The sequence below is a fragment of the Ylistrum balloti genome, unplaced genomic scaffold (genome assembly GCF_031769215.1).
Source record: "Ylistrum balloti isolate Yb309-2 unplaced genomic scaffold, AGI_CSIRO_Ybal_v1 Utg370240, whole genome shotgun sequence".
NCBI classification, from domain to species: Eukaryota; Metazoa; Mollusca; class Bivalvia; order Pectinida; family Pectinidae; genus Ylistrum; species Ylistrum balloti.
The window spans coordinates 110901-124908 of record NW_026782195.1 but is presented as its reverse complement, the minus strand read 5'-3'; the positions used below and the strand labels follow the sequence as shown (position 1 = coordinate 124908).

General features: G+C 36.6%; 3 protein-coding genes across 3 annotated transcripts; 1 reads left to right on the top strand and 2 right to left on the bottom strand.

Annotated features, from left to right (window-relative positions):
* Positions 1-1605: 1605 nt before the first annotated feature.
* Positions 1606-2603, bottom strand: LOC132552132 (uncharacterized). The gene is made up of 2 exons (XM_060216272.1): positions 2553-2603; positions 1606-2172 (listed from the first exon to the last, which is right to left on the bottom strand). The coding sequence occupies exons 1-2, from the start codon at positions 2601-2603 to the stop codon at positions 1606-1608; spliced, it is 618 nt and encodes a 205-aa protein (XP_060072255.1).
* A 1901-nt stretch (positions 2604-4504) lies between these two features.
* On the top strand, positions 4505-8908 carry LOC132552171 (uncharacterized). Its single transcript, XM_060216315.1, has 4 exons — positions 4505-4961; positions 5491-5589; positions 6131-6190; positions 8604-8908. The coding sequence occupies exons 1-4, from the start codon at positions 4506-4508 to the stop codon at positions 8703-8705; spliced, it is 717 nt and encodes a 238-aa protein (XP_060072298.1). The 5' UTR covers position 4505; the 3' UTR covers positions 8706-8908.
* Positions 8909-10997: 2089 nt separating this feature from the next.
* On the bottom strand, positions 10998-13332 carry LOC132552182 (DNA-directed RNA polymerase III subunit RPC9-like). The gene is made up of 2 exons (XM_060216329.1): positions 13216-13332; positions 10998-11706 (listed from the first exon to the last, which is right to left on the bottom strand). Exon 2 carries the CDS (start codon positions 11607-11609, stop codon positions 11157-11159), a length of 453 nt encoding a protein of 150 aa, XP_060072312.1. The 5' UTR covers positions 11610-11706; positions 13216-13332; the 3' UTR covers positions 10998-11156.
* Between the last annotated feature and the right edge of the window lie 676 nt (positions 13333-14008).

The window sequence follows — 14008 nt, the reverse complement described above, 5'->3', positions numbered from 1 at the left end:
TTTCCCCGAATCATTCATAATTTTGTCTTGTTGTTCCTCTGTATTGTTGGCAATCTTCTCTGCTTTGAATTCATCCTCTTTTTGTGCATTTGTAAAATGTTTCTTTTGTCATCACTTCTTCGGGTTTTGCTTCATCAAATTCCCAAAGCCTGGTCACCTAGGTGATTCTTCGTCTTGTAAATTGACCTCGCACAGTTTTCCTTTGTCCCGGACTACAATTTATCGTGTTTAGCCCGCTCGACATTTCACTTAAAATTCAGATCTGGTGTTCTATTCACTTTATCAGTTTTTCCCCCTCGAAACGGTAAACTAGGGGAGGCAACTCCTACAAACTTATTAACGACTCCACCTCATGAGAACAAAGTTTACCGGGAATTAAAATATCATAAACATTTATGTGGAAGCCATCCGCCACCCTTTTGGAATTAGGCGGCTATTTTCTTGACGTGATACACCATACCCAGTTCGGAAGTATATCTGCCAACCGGTTTTCATTTACACGGTGTACAAACCTCAATCCCGACTATTGTGTGAGCACCGACGGCTGCAAGTTGAAGTCCTTGAAAACGAGGATACAGTTTCCGTATCGCTCCTAAATTATTTTTGTTCAACCTTTTTAGTTACATGGGACCTGATCGAGGTTTTGAGATTATTTCACGCCCGTATTGAAATATCACCTGAGGCTATGTCTGTAACAGGGAAGAGTTCGAAACTATCCGAAGGGATATTTTAAAATTTTGTATTTTTTTGAGTATTGGGTAGCAATTGCAGCTATTTCTACAGGATACCATGGGTTACGTCCCATTAGCGCTTATCCCAGTCGTAGGCACGTGAGCCCACAAATAGAATGGGGCCAGTCATGGATCAGTGATTTCTTTTCACTTACGCCTTACTTACTTCTTTCCAATACAAATACATAGTACAGAGCAAATCTCAAACCCACTGAACTCGTACCTTTTATTTCCAAATTAGACAGCTCTCAACAAGTCAATTCCTTCATGTCATCCATTTGCGTGGTTGTTGCAACATCATGTTCTTAATTTTCAAGCAACAAGTCCGTGATTTTTTGCAAGTCAATGTAATGATATACAATGCACCAAATGCGATACTACCTCGCCAACAAATTTAAATCTTCATGTAACCAAGTCTTTCATTGACAGTTTCCTATTTTCAATCATAAACGTGTCTGTTGCGTGATGTGTTTTGGAGTTGACAAGAATTATATAAAGTTGTCCTCTTTTCAAAACAATCTCTATTTTCTCTGTTATTTATTAAAAAAATAAGAAAAAGAATCCATCAATTATCAATATTTTATTGGGAAATAGCTGTCATGGTTTGTGTACATAATAAAATTTATTATCAACTGATCACACTTGACCAGATGACCACATCATCTGGTCAGTTATTTGACAAACACATTCTTCAAAATTCACAAAACACAAACAAGATTGTTGGCAATGCACATGTACTTGATCAAGCTATCAAACAACCCGTTGCATTGTGGGTACAGAAAATAGAAATTACACTGGCCAGTATTGGTAATGTCGTGAGACGATTTAAACATTTTATTCTGATTGTAACTATTTATCACCATCGTCGCGAAAGTTACACAGAGCTGGTCCATCCGAGAATGGATCGGAACCATTCATATCGGTGTACAAACACATCCGGGGTCTTTTTAACTGATTGTTGGTTAACCCCGTTGCCATCGGCTGCCAACACGTCGGGCAGTCCCATGGTTTCCTGTACACTTTTCTCTGAACTTGGTAGTATGGAACCTTTGGCATGTTCATAAATTGGACCTTGTGATCCTGACATCTGCCTCGAAATTAGTTCGGCTGGGGATTCCGATTCGTCGGGTAGCTGGCCTGGCAGTTCGACCGCAGCCCTTGGATAGCTGGTAGATGGCGCCAGGGTGCTGGAGAATACCGAAGACATAAGTCGCAGTGGCCTAGATTCCACTAATGTGTCGATTACCACTTCGTCGTCTGATCGAACGTCAGTCGAATGAGTGCCAGTCCAAACGGGCTCTACGAATAATGTTGGGTCAATCTCGTAAATAATGGGTCGTTTACTCGGTCTGAAAAAATAGTAACATCCCAACAAACACCTTCCCAACAGTGGAGCTGGGCACCCTTCTGTACCATCCAGACTGGCCACATCCACAGGATCCTGTGAATAAGAATAATGTAAGGATTTCTTATACCTCAATGCAGTTTAATCTATGCCATCTCTTTTACTCAAGTGTACGAAATGCTTATTTAATTCCCCTTGAAACTACACATTTAACACTTTCATTTTATGAGTATATTCACTTAAAAACTACGTAGTTCTGTCTTATTGTGAAAAGCTGCAGGAAGCAGTACAGTCAACAATGAAATGTATGTCTTTGTGAAGCACAATTCAAAATACAAATATATTTTATTGTTGTCGTTTCATATTGCGCTATGTCATTCAATATCGGGAGCATCAACAAGCAAATTTACAACACAAACATTTCTGTTTTGGTATTTTATGCAAATTATTCAACAATGATTGTGAAGACAACATACCTTTGGATCTATAGAAGAAGGATCTACTACAATGTGGCGTCGCTGAGTCATGACGTGAATGCAATGTAACCAGATCGTACAACCAAAAATCTGAAATAGAGGAACTTCATTTAATTGCGTGACTATTTCCCCAACTGATAATACAAGTACGTTTTCGTGGAGCTCAAATTTAGTGGTTTTCAAGCAAAAAATCGTTGTTATTTTATTTTGTAGATAAACAGTAGCCCCACATTCCACTCGTGCCATCACACGAAATCAACGGAACTTTAAAACCTTCACCAATAACATGATTCGTCAGTAACATGCTCTCTCTCTCGCTCTCTCTCTCGCCGAGATTTAAGAGATACTTTTCAGTAATTAACATAAACCACCCTTAATTAGAAAAATGAAATGCAGCTCACCAGTTTGTCCACCGCGTTGTGTAGGGAAAATCACCGTGGTACAATGAATATGACGTCAAATCATTGTGACGTCATAATATATTGTCATCGCGTAGTATTATGGGAATTTCATTACGATGCGCACGTCACTACTCGAACAATGCGTCAACCCATCGGGAATCGTTTTATTAGGCATATTTTGCCATTTCAAAACTAATTATTATGAAGTGAATCCATTATTTTTTAAAATTACACACGTTTAATCAATATCAGTGATAATGGATGCTGGCCAAACAGTTAAACAGTTAGAAAAAATCATATGACATACGAACCCTAACCCTCACATCGTTTTCTTTTGATATTACCCTGATATTACAGCATGTTTCCGGCGTCCAATCAGTCTCAAAAAGAAATGGGCAACTTAAGGGGAAAAGGGAGATTTTGTGTAGGAAATTCAGGAAACATACCTTCAACTGCTCAAGCCCCTCAGATAAACAAAGTTTAATAGTCCTACGAAAACGCGGTCATATACGTAACGTACTAAAGCAAATAGCACTTAGTTCAAAGCGCCCAGATGATTGGTCTGAGTTCAAATGTAAGAGAAATCAAGTTATCATTATGAAATAGAAAGCTAAGACTAGACTTTATTTCAACAAATTTAATCGCGGTCTATCACTACCCTTGATTACTTAAGTAACAGGAAAAACACTGAAATACTCAATAACTATTTCACTTTATTTTCGTGTAATGGGTCTACCAATGCCACTCCATCCGTTTTCTTTCCAAACTCTCTTACTAATATTGCTACAGAAGAAAAATATGTTTCTGACATTTTATCTATTCTTGAAAAGGCCGTTGCTCCTAAGTTTAAACATATTTTATTTGCACCAAATATATACAAAGGAATTGGACATAAGTTATCAAACTTATATTGCTTCTGACAAGATAAGCCAATGTATTCTGAAGGATACAACCAGAACAATTTTGTCCACTATTTTGTCCAATCAATCTATACGAGATGTGGTTTTCTCTTCTGTGCGGAAAAAAAATCAGCGAGCAGTGACGATTATCCACACGCAGCTAACAGTGTCATTGTCAATTCCGTGCAGACCTTAAAACAAACTAAGTGTTTTGAACTAGTATTGGTCGGTTAGTATTGGTTCAACTTAGACTTGCGGTTAGTGTTGTGCAAGATTTTTCAACAAAACGCACCATCTGCTAAAATATCATTACCAAAGTCGAAATATGTATTTATTTATTGATGTTTGTTGAAACTAAAGTAGCATTGTGTAGTTCCATGTAATAATAATTTAGTATTGGGTATTAAACGTGCTCCTCACATCTTATCGACCCGCGATGGGAGCTGTACACGGTGATTTATATATAACTGACTGAACACTGGAAACCGACATTCCATGACCATATCTAAACTATATATATTTTTCGCAAATAAAAGGTTTTTTTTTTTACCAAATTTTATCCGGTCCGATAAAATGTTCCGACTCAGTATTTAGTGTATCGAATATTTGTAAGCGTATAACCGACCTCGATTGTTTTCAAGGACAGAGCAGAAATGGCGGAGGCAGAGGTAGGACCGCCTGTTCGGAAAGCGAAAAGGTTGCCATGGATGCCACCACCATCATCGAAGTTCGATGACATGTTGGCTGGTATTGTCTTGCGAAAACCAGGAGATGGCTATGATTTGAGACCTGGAGAGAAACCATGGGAGTTTGAAAGAAGAATGACTAAAGAAAATAACAATTTTAAAAGTCAATACCCTCCGTTCAATATCGAACCTTTCAAAGATAGTCGGGAAAGGCTATTAGGTGAAGATGGTAAAGGGATGACACCGGAACAACGTGAACGGCGTGCACGCTGGTTAAGGGATCAACAATTGGCTCCCCACGAACCAGTATATGTCCCAATGCCCAGGAACTTCTTCAGGAGGGTATACGGGAAGCCGATGACGGCCATATACACTGCCAAAACTAGCATACGTAACGCGCTCATGTTTTGGACACCACCAAAGGTACTTATTAAAATGCATAACAATTTTATTACATTTTGAATCACATAATTAAAACAGTACACGCACAGGGTTCTGAGTATCTATTGCGATTTTGTCGTGATTGCGGCCAGATAGAATTTCTTCCAATATAAAAACACCAAAGTTTAGCGACCCTTGCAAGAGTTGCCATTCAGGCAATGTTTTATATAGTTTACAACAATGTGATAGCTATAACTCATATCTCCACTCTAGTTTTCAAATCAATTTTTCATTCATATCAAGATAAAACTGAAAAAATATTCCTATCAAATGCTTTGATAAAATTATAACCAACCCTATAAAGTACTAATCATTCTTGCTGGCATTATGTGCTTTTCATGTTGGTCGCTGTCTGCCACTGAAATATCATCATATTACATTTATGTATCTTGTTTTTACTGCACTGGTGGGTAGCTAGTTCCTAGATGTGTGATAATTACAATTCTTATCCTACTCCTTTTTTGTATACGTTTGCTTAATAATATTAAACTGTGTTTCCATTTCTGTTCAGAGTCTCCCTCCACCTGCAGAAAGAAAAATTATTCCGTTTGGACTCCTCTTTTGGGGTATTGCTGTGGCAGTCTATTATAAAGCCAAGTACCATTCAAACGTAAGTGTGATTCATAGGTGTTAGGTTACTGTGACAGAGAAGTATACATACCAACCATTGGAAAGAGTAATTTATATAGGTCACTGTGTCAAGCACATCTTAAGGTTCATGTAATTTGTAGGTCACTTTATCACATCCAGAACCATCCAAGGTAAATGTGATTTAAAGGTTGCTGTGTCACATCAAGTGCCATCCCAAGGTAGCCATGATTTATATAGGTCACTGTCATAAGTACTATTCCAAAGCAAGTATGACTTTTAGGTCAATTTGTCATAATCAAAATACCATTCTAAGGTTGATGTTTTATTTATGTATTATAGGCTACATAGAGGCATGTCAATATATAAAGTTACCATACCTTCAGGTTTACGATGATGCCTTTAAACATTTGAAGCCATCTAACATATTATGTAATTAAGAAACAAAATGGTCAGATGTTCTGCATGTACAAATAGGTGCCATATATTTGGATGGTATTCTTTGATTGTCAAGATGATAACCATTATATAGTGCGTATTAATTGATATTTTGTATTTTTCAGAGTTGGGAAAACCATGGTGTAGGAACAAATTTTTTACATGTACTATCACCAGACTACACGGTGAGTATCTCAAGTAATGATAATGAATTTTACTGATCACAAACGCAGTAGATACAAGATAAGTAAAACTTATCAATGATAAACTAGATATTTAGTTCTTTGGAGGTACAAAAAAGTTACTATACTGTCTGCACACTGTGAGTATGGTAGTTTAGACATGGTGTCCAGTGGAGATCTAGAACAGGTGTTATACCATCAACACACTGAGTATGATGGACTAGATATAGTGTCCTCGGCGATACAGAACATGTGTGTTTTTATCAGCACACTATGAGTATGATAGACTAGATATGGTGGTCAACAGTGGTACTGAACAGGAGTTATACTGTCTGCACACTGTATGATGACTAGATATGATTTTCCTCTGAGATACAGAACAGGAGTTATACTGTCTGCACACTGTGAGTATGATGACTAGATATGGTTTTCCTCTGAGATACAGAACAGGTGTTATACTGTCTGCACACTGTATGATGACTAGATATTGTTTTCCTCTGAGATACAGAACAGGAGTTATACTGTCTGCACACTGTATGATGACTAGATATGGTTTTCCTCTGAGATACAGAACAGGAGTTATACTGTCTGCACACTGTATGATGACTAGATATGGTTTTCCTCTGAGATACAGAACATGAGTTATACTGTCTGCACACTGCATGATGACTAGATATTGTTTTCCTCTGAGATACAGAACAGGTGTTATACTGTCTGCACACTGCATGATGACTAGATATGGTTTTCCTCTGAGATACAGAACAGGAGTTATACTGTCTGCACACTGCATGATGACTAGATATGGTTTTCCTCTGAGATACAGAACAGGAGTTATACTGTCTGCACACTGCATGATGACTAGATATGGTTTTCCTCTGAGATACAGAACAGGTGTTATACTGTCTGCACACTGCATGATGACTAGATATGGTTTTCCTCTGAGATACAGAACAGGTGTTATACTGTCTGCACACTGTATGATGACTAGATATGGTTTTCCTCTGAGATACAGAACAGGTGTTATACTGTCTGCACACTGTATGATGACTAGATATTGTTTTCCTCTGAGATACAGAACAGGTATGATACCATCAACACACTGTGAGTATGATGACTAGATATGGTTTTCCTCTGAGATACAGAACAGGTGTTATACTGTCTGCACACTGTATGATGACTAGATATGGTTTTCCTCTGAGATACAGAACAGGAGTTATACTGTCTGCACACTGCATGATGACTAGATATGGTTTTCCTCTGAGATACAGAACAGGTGTTATACTGTCTGCACACTGCATGATGACTAGATATGGTTTTCCTCTGAGATACAGAACAGGTGTTATACTGTCTGCACACTGTATGATGACTAGATATGGTTTTCCTCTGAGATCCAGAACAGGTGTTATACTGTCTGCACACTGTATGATGACTAGATATTGCTTTCCTCTGAGATACAGAACAGGTATGATACCATCAACACACTGTGAGTATGATGACTAGATATGGTTTTCCTCTGAGATACAGAACAGGTGTTATACTGTCTGCACACTGTATGATGACTAGATATGGTTTACTCTGAGATACAGAACAGGTGTTATACTGTCTGCACACTGTATGATTACTAGATATGGTTTTCCTCTGAGATACAGAACAGGTATGATACCATCAACACACTGTGAGTATGATGACTAGATATGGTTTTCCTCTGAGATACAGAACAGGTGTTATACTGTCCACTCTTTGTTAGCACAATGTGCTGGATATAGTGTTCCTCTGGGAAAAAGAACAGATGTGATGCCATCAACAAACCGTGATTATGATAAAATAGATTTGGTGTTCCTTTGAGATACAGAATAGGTGTTATACCATTAACACACTGTGAGTATAGTAGATAATATATGGTTTTCCTCAGAGATACAGAACAGGTATGATACCATCAGCAACCTGTGAGTATGGTAGACTAGTTATGGTGTTCAATGGATGTACAGATCAGGTGTTATTCATTCAGCACACTGTCCTTTGATAAATTAAATATGGTGTTCCTTTGATAAATTAAATATGGTGTTCCTTTGATAAATTAAATATGGTATTCCTGGGAGGTACAGACCAGATGTTATACTTTTTACACTGTATAGTAGATTAAGTATTGTGTTCCTCAAAGGTACAAAACAAGTGTTATGCTCTTTACTACCCTCAGATGTCAAACAAGTGTTATACGGTCTACACAGTCAGTGTAGATTAGATATGGTATACCTCAGCAGTTCAAAGGATGTGTTTTTGTTAGTAAGGTGTGAAGAGATACATTAATGATCCATTTAATATGAAAGGCTAAACTTAGTTTTAAAAGATTTACAATGATTTCCAAATGATGAACTTTCATACACATATTTTTATTATTTTTTTTTTTTTTTTGCAGAATGTGACTAAGTCAAAAGAACCCCAGGAGTATGCTAACACGGACTTCGGCAAAAGAAAAGTTTTGATGGACATAAAAACAAGTGGACCTGAATGGGCATGAAGACAATTTTACCTCTGCATTAAATTAAAGAGAAACTGACTAGAAACTGTTGCCAACATTTCGAGACACAAGTGGCATGTTGACTTTGAGACATACCTATTATGATTTGTCCTTAGATGTGCATTCAGTGATCTGTGTGATTTATGTGGAATTGATTGCTAAATAGCACGATCTTACAGAAAATAAAGTCTGTATTATGTTTATCAGCCTTGTTCATTGTCTTTTGAGCACCTTCTGAATAACAAGTAGACTTATGTTCATGGTATAAATGTAAATAGCAAGCAGGTATTACTTAGATTCAAGGTTGTTAAGATCAAATGTATCAAGTTTTTGAGACCCACAGTCTAGCAGCAGTGACATTTAGCTAACTTTCTTGATCTGGGAAGTCATGTGTGTTGGTCTTGACAAATTAACATCAAGATCTTCTGTTGATGTCCATAAGGTGAAAGAACATCTTACATATAGTGTTTGCTTGCTTGTCTTTATAAAATATATTTGATCTTGACCAACATTGAAAGTTATAGAATGAATCGCTCAACTAAAGGTGTAATACTTTTAATTATACTTCCTTTTTTAGGTAAGAGGGTGGGGTTTTTTGTAGTAATCACTTAGCATCTGTGATAAACATATGTATAAGTTATCTCATTAACCTATACAGAGATTTAGTTTGTATTCACACCACTGCATCACCCCACTAAGGTTTACACCCGATCAGATTTTGATGGTCACCAGTTAAAGTGAAAGGGTCAAAGGTCACCACTTTTGAAATAAAAATCTTGTGTAAAAGATATTCTATGAATCAATGGACAGAATTACCGTAAATTTCCGCGTATAGTGCGCACTTTTTCAAGCTAAAACTATCATGTCAAAAAGGGGGTGCGCATTATACGCAGGAACATGCCATTCTTTGGGTTATCATTCCCGAGGTCTGCGTCTGCCATATTGGATTACCTCCCTTCACATAGTTATATGTAAAAGTCGTCGGTCATATATGATAGTTTCGAGATAAAAACAACAAATAAATAAATAAAATTCTAATGTTTTAATCATCGGCCATTCACGCTAGCATTATGTTGAATCTATTTTTTTTCGTTTCCCATCTTTCAAATAGTTACAGTCTTAATATTGGTCAGGGCTATAGTAGTGTCTGAATTTCCGCCTCATTTTGACGATGTATCTCTGGAATTCAACGAGTCCGGAAGTTTTTGGACGATTGTCGTTCTGTTCATAAATCGGACAGCCCTTCCCACAAATTGGTGACCCTATGACCTCTCTTGATCTGCATGGCCCGCACGCGCAGTTCTGTTGTACTGACAGCGATGCCGGCATCTCGGTGATCGCATACAAAGTTGAACAGCTCTCTCTCCATCTCTGGGTGTTTCGCTGTCGCACCTATGTCAGCTCTTCTGGTCAGTTATTATCAATGGATCAAACCACAACTGTTTCATCGTGGTAACCAGTAATCAATTAATCTTTCTGTAGAAATTTTTTTTTCTTTTAATCTGACCCCAAAAAACTACCTGCGCATTATACCCGAGTGCGCACTATACCCCCAAATTTACCGTATCTTATATTTAAAACATACTATCCCCTACCAAAGCCTATACTAGATTAAATTTTGGTGGTCATCAATGAAGGTTAAAGGTCATAGGTACCTGTGTAAAAGATATCTCATGAATTCCTCAGTAGATTAAGAAATTAGATCAGATGAAAAAGATAAGGGGTAGACAGGGGATAGATCTATTAGAGCCCTTGCTCACTTAAATTTTATATGCTTGTCAAAAAATTTGACAGGACCTATTGTAGTTTGTGGTTGTCCATGCATCATTTCATTGTAATCTTTTAAAATTGTTTCCATGACAGCAGTTAGATTTGAAATGTTACTGCCACTTATTTATTTTCCTATTGTTATATTGTTTCTCACCAAATTCTCTGAAACGTAGTAGACTTTATAACCATTACATGACATTTATGTTTTACTTAATAGTACTGTTAATTTGCAATAGTGCCCTTCATTTTTTCCTTCACCCTCAGTTTTCAATAAATTTCTTTGAAACGTGGTAGACTTTAAAACTGCAACATGAGATTGATTCAATAAATCATTAATATTTTTGTCGTAGAGTGGGCATTCTTCCCTACGGTACTCTTGACTATGGTCAAAATACTTGCATTGGTATAAAGCATGCTAAATGATAAGACTGAAAAGGCCAGTTTGTTTAAACGAATGACCTTGACATAGGTAGGTCATGACATATGGATGCCTAAATAATTGCATGTAACACCACATAAACATTTTACACTATGAAAGGCATTTATTTGAGTCTGTTTGCATCTACATGATCAGTGAAATATAAAAAATGATTCTTAAATACAATTTATCTACAGTATGAAATGCAGAACTTCATTTAGTTGCTAATATAACATTAAACAATTTGTTTAGAATCTAGAAATCTATTCCTGCTCTAACATTTCTTCCTCTCCTTCCTTGAAGTCTTCATTTTCACCATCCTCTTCCTCTTCCTCCTCTTCAGGCTTACTTGGCCTGTATTTTCCTATCACCTCTAAAAGTTCATAAATCTGATCTTCTGTTAATCGTTCCTCACTTTCTTCTACAATTAACTGGATTTCAACAGCAGTGGACGGATACTGATTAAGTAACTGAACCTTTTCTGATTTTGTTAAGTTAAATGATTGAACATCTGTCATGAACTGTTCAATAATTTCTGGAGTCTGTGTTTTACAAGGTTTGTCCTCTAAATATTTGACAGCTTCATAAGTTATTGTTGCTAGCTGTTGTAAACTTTTGTCCGGCTTTTTCTGTCCCCGTCCAGCCTGGATATCAGACAACAATGTGAGCACTTCATAGTTGGTAAGCATTGCGGCATTGTCATTTATGATCTCCATTATATCAGGAATAGTTCTGGTCTAGGTACAATAGACCAGCATAGCGTCCTGCCACTATCACATATACCCAGGAGAGTAGAACGATGACCAACAGAATCTGTAACAGCAAGAATCATGGCTAATAAGTAAATTAATATAACATATAAACCTATAATTATACATGTTAGCGCTTGACACAAATTACTGCTTCTTTGAAAGTTACAGAAACAAGTGGCCCAAGGAGCATGCAATGCTTAACTGGCTTTTTTTCAAACATGACAGACACTTTCCGATATAATTTCCATATTTGGTCCCTTGTAGTCAAAGAGAGGTTAGCTTCACAAGTCATAAAAATTTCTTATGACCAAAGTTGGACAATTTCCTAGTATAGAAGAAGGATTTTAAGAACTTACTTTTCCCAAATTGGGCCCATCCCTCCCGCCCTTGGGGGCAGGGATGCGCCATTTATACAGAACTAAGTTTCCTTCACCCAAGAATACTTCAGACCAAATTTGGGCAATATCCATAATCTCTTATGAGTGGAGTAAAATTTTAAAGCACTTGCAAAATTTCCCCTATTGGGCCCCATACATTAAGCCCCTAGGAACTGAGAACCAATCCTTAAAATAAATTGTTTCCCTTCACTCAAGAATACTTCTGACAAAGTTTGGGGCAATATCCATTTATTCTTAAAGGCCCCTAGGGAACTGAGAGTTCCTCCCCTCCTACCCTAGACCAATCTTTTATACAAAATTGATTACCCCTCACCAAAACCTGCTACAGACTAATTTTTTGTATGAAAAAATTGATGGGCAGATGGATGGATAACAGACACTGCAGTATGCCATAGGCTCACACGGCCCTTCGGGAGAGTTTAAAATTGAATGTGAAGTTAAATGTTAGTAAAGCTACATGGATCATGACTGAATTTAAAACTTTTCGAAGCACAGTATATCCTTGAAACATTGCACAACTTGTCTATCATTATATTAGTGTTGTGGTAACAGGTCTATAAACATATTTCAGTTTTTTTCTTTTTGTATTTTGTTCAAAGAAATACATAAATGTCAAATGAATTTGAATGTTAATTGCTAGATTGGCTCATTCAGAACTTAGCAAATGAATAGTGTGGTTAAAATGGAAATGAAAAACTTTTTAATTTAATGTGATTCCATATCTTTTTAATAATTTAACTGCTTATCAAGAGCTGCCACATTCCCTTTGGGTTGTGGAATAAGGCACTTGAGTAAATCCAGATTTGTGGTCAATCTTTAAAGTTTTACTTCAGATCAGATTTAGTCCTCAGTATCAAAGGGTTAAGGGGAATCAAATTTATGTAAAAGAGTCCAACTCCCATGAACAGATCCCCAAACCAAGAGTGGGAAATCTTCAAATTCCTTCTTTCATATATGATAAAAAATATTTTTGTTTATTGAAATAATACTTATTTGCTGCTCTACAAAATGCATTAATTGAACTTTACCACTTTTGAACATGGTATGACACAATGTTGACAGTAAATGGTCAAGTTAAACGAATGTGTCACAACACGTTCAACGAACGGTGATGATAATCCGTTCTTATATTATTGTGATTGAATCAGTGACTAACAATATTTGTCTCTTACAAAATTTAGCACCCTCGTTAAAGTCTTCTTGCTAACGATGTACATGATGGACGAGGTCAGGAAAAACAGATCCTAGCCAACAAATTATCCATCATATGTTCCCTCTTGCTCAAAACTCTTTCACAGGAAAAGGCTTTTTGCATCTAATAAAATTGTATGAATCAGAGACGGAAAATATTTCCGGAATATCTTTACAATCAACATTAATTGATTGGTTCAATTATTTGCTTAAAAGCCGAGATTTTCGTTTATTCCTAAAAAGTGTATATGATTTTTATTTTTGCCAGCATTATAAAATGTAATTTTCTGAAAAGATTTCAACCTATTGTTCTAATCTACCACCATGATAGACTGTTGAATATTACACAAAACGTGTTAAGAATTTTCACTTCGTTGTGTTTCGAAATTGTTTGCATTTAAAATAACCGTATTCATTAAAATAACTGAAAGCATGACATTCCCCCTTTTACAACAAACACCCTGGTTTACACAGAAAGAATATTTTGCGCTAATTGGTTAAAATGACAATAGTGAATTCCTTAAAGATACAGATTAATCTAACTTTTCATAGTTTATGGTAATATTTTGATATCTATGTATTACAATTAAGAGAAGAAAAAAACAAAAGCCAAATATTCACACACAGTAGCCGGTCATAATTTATTTTCAGTTGTAGTCTGTGAACCTATATATTGGAAGAAGAATACGTTGATAGCAGCCGGATCCTGCACTATCAGAGAATAAATTGTTATCTTCAAAAGGGATTAGTCATTCTTATTAATGCTGATCACAA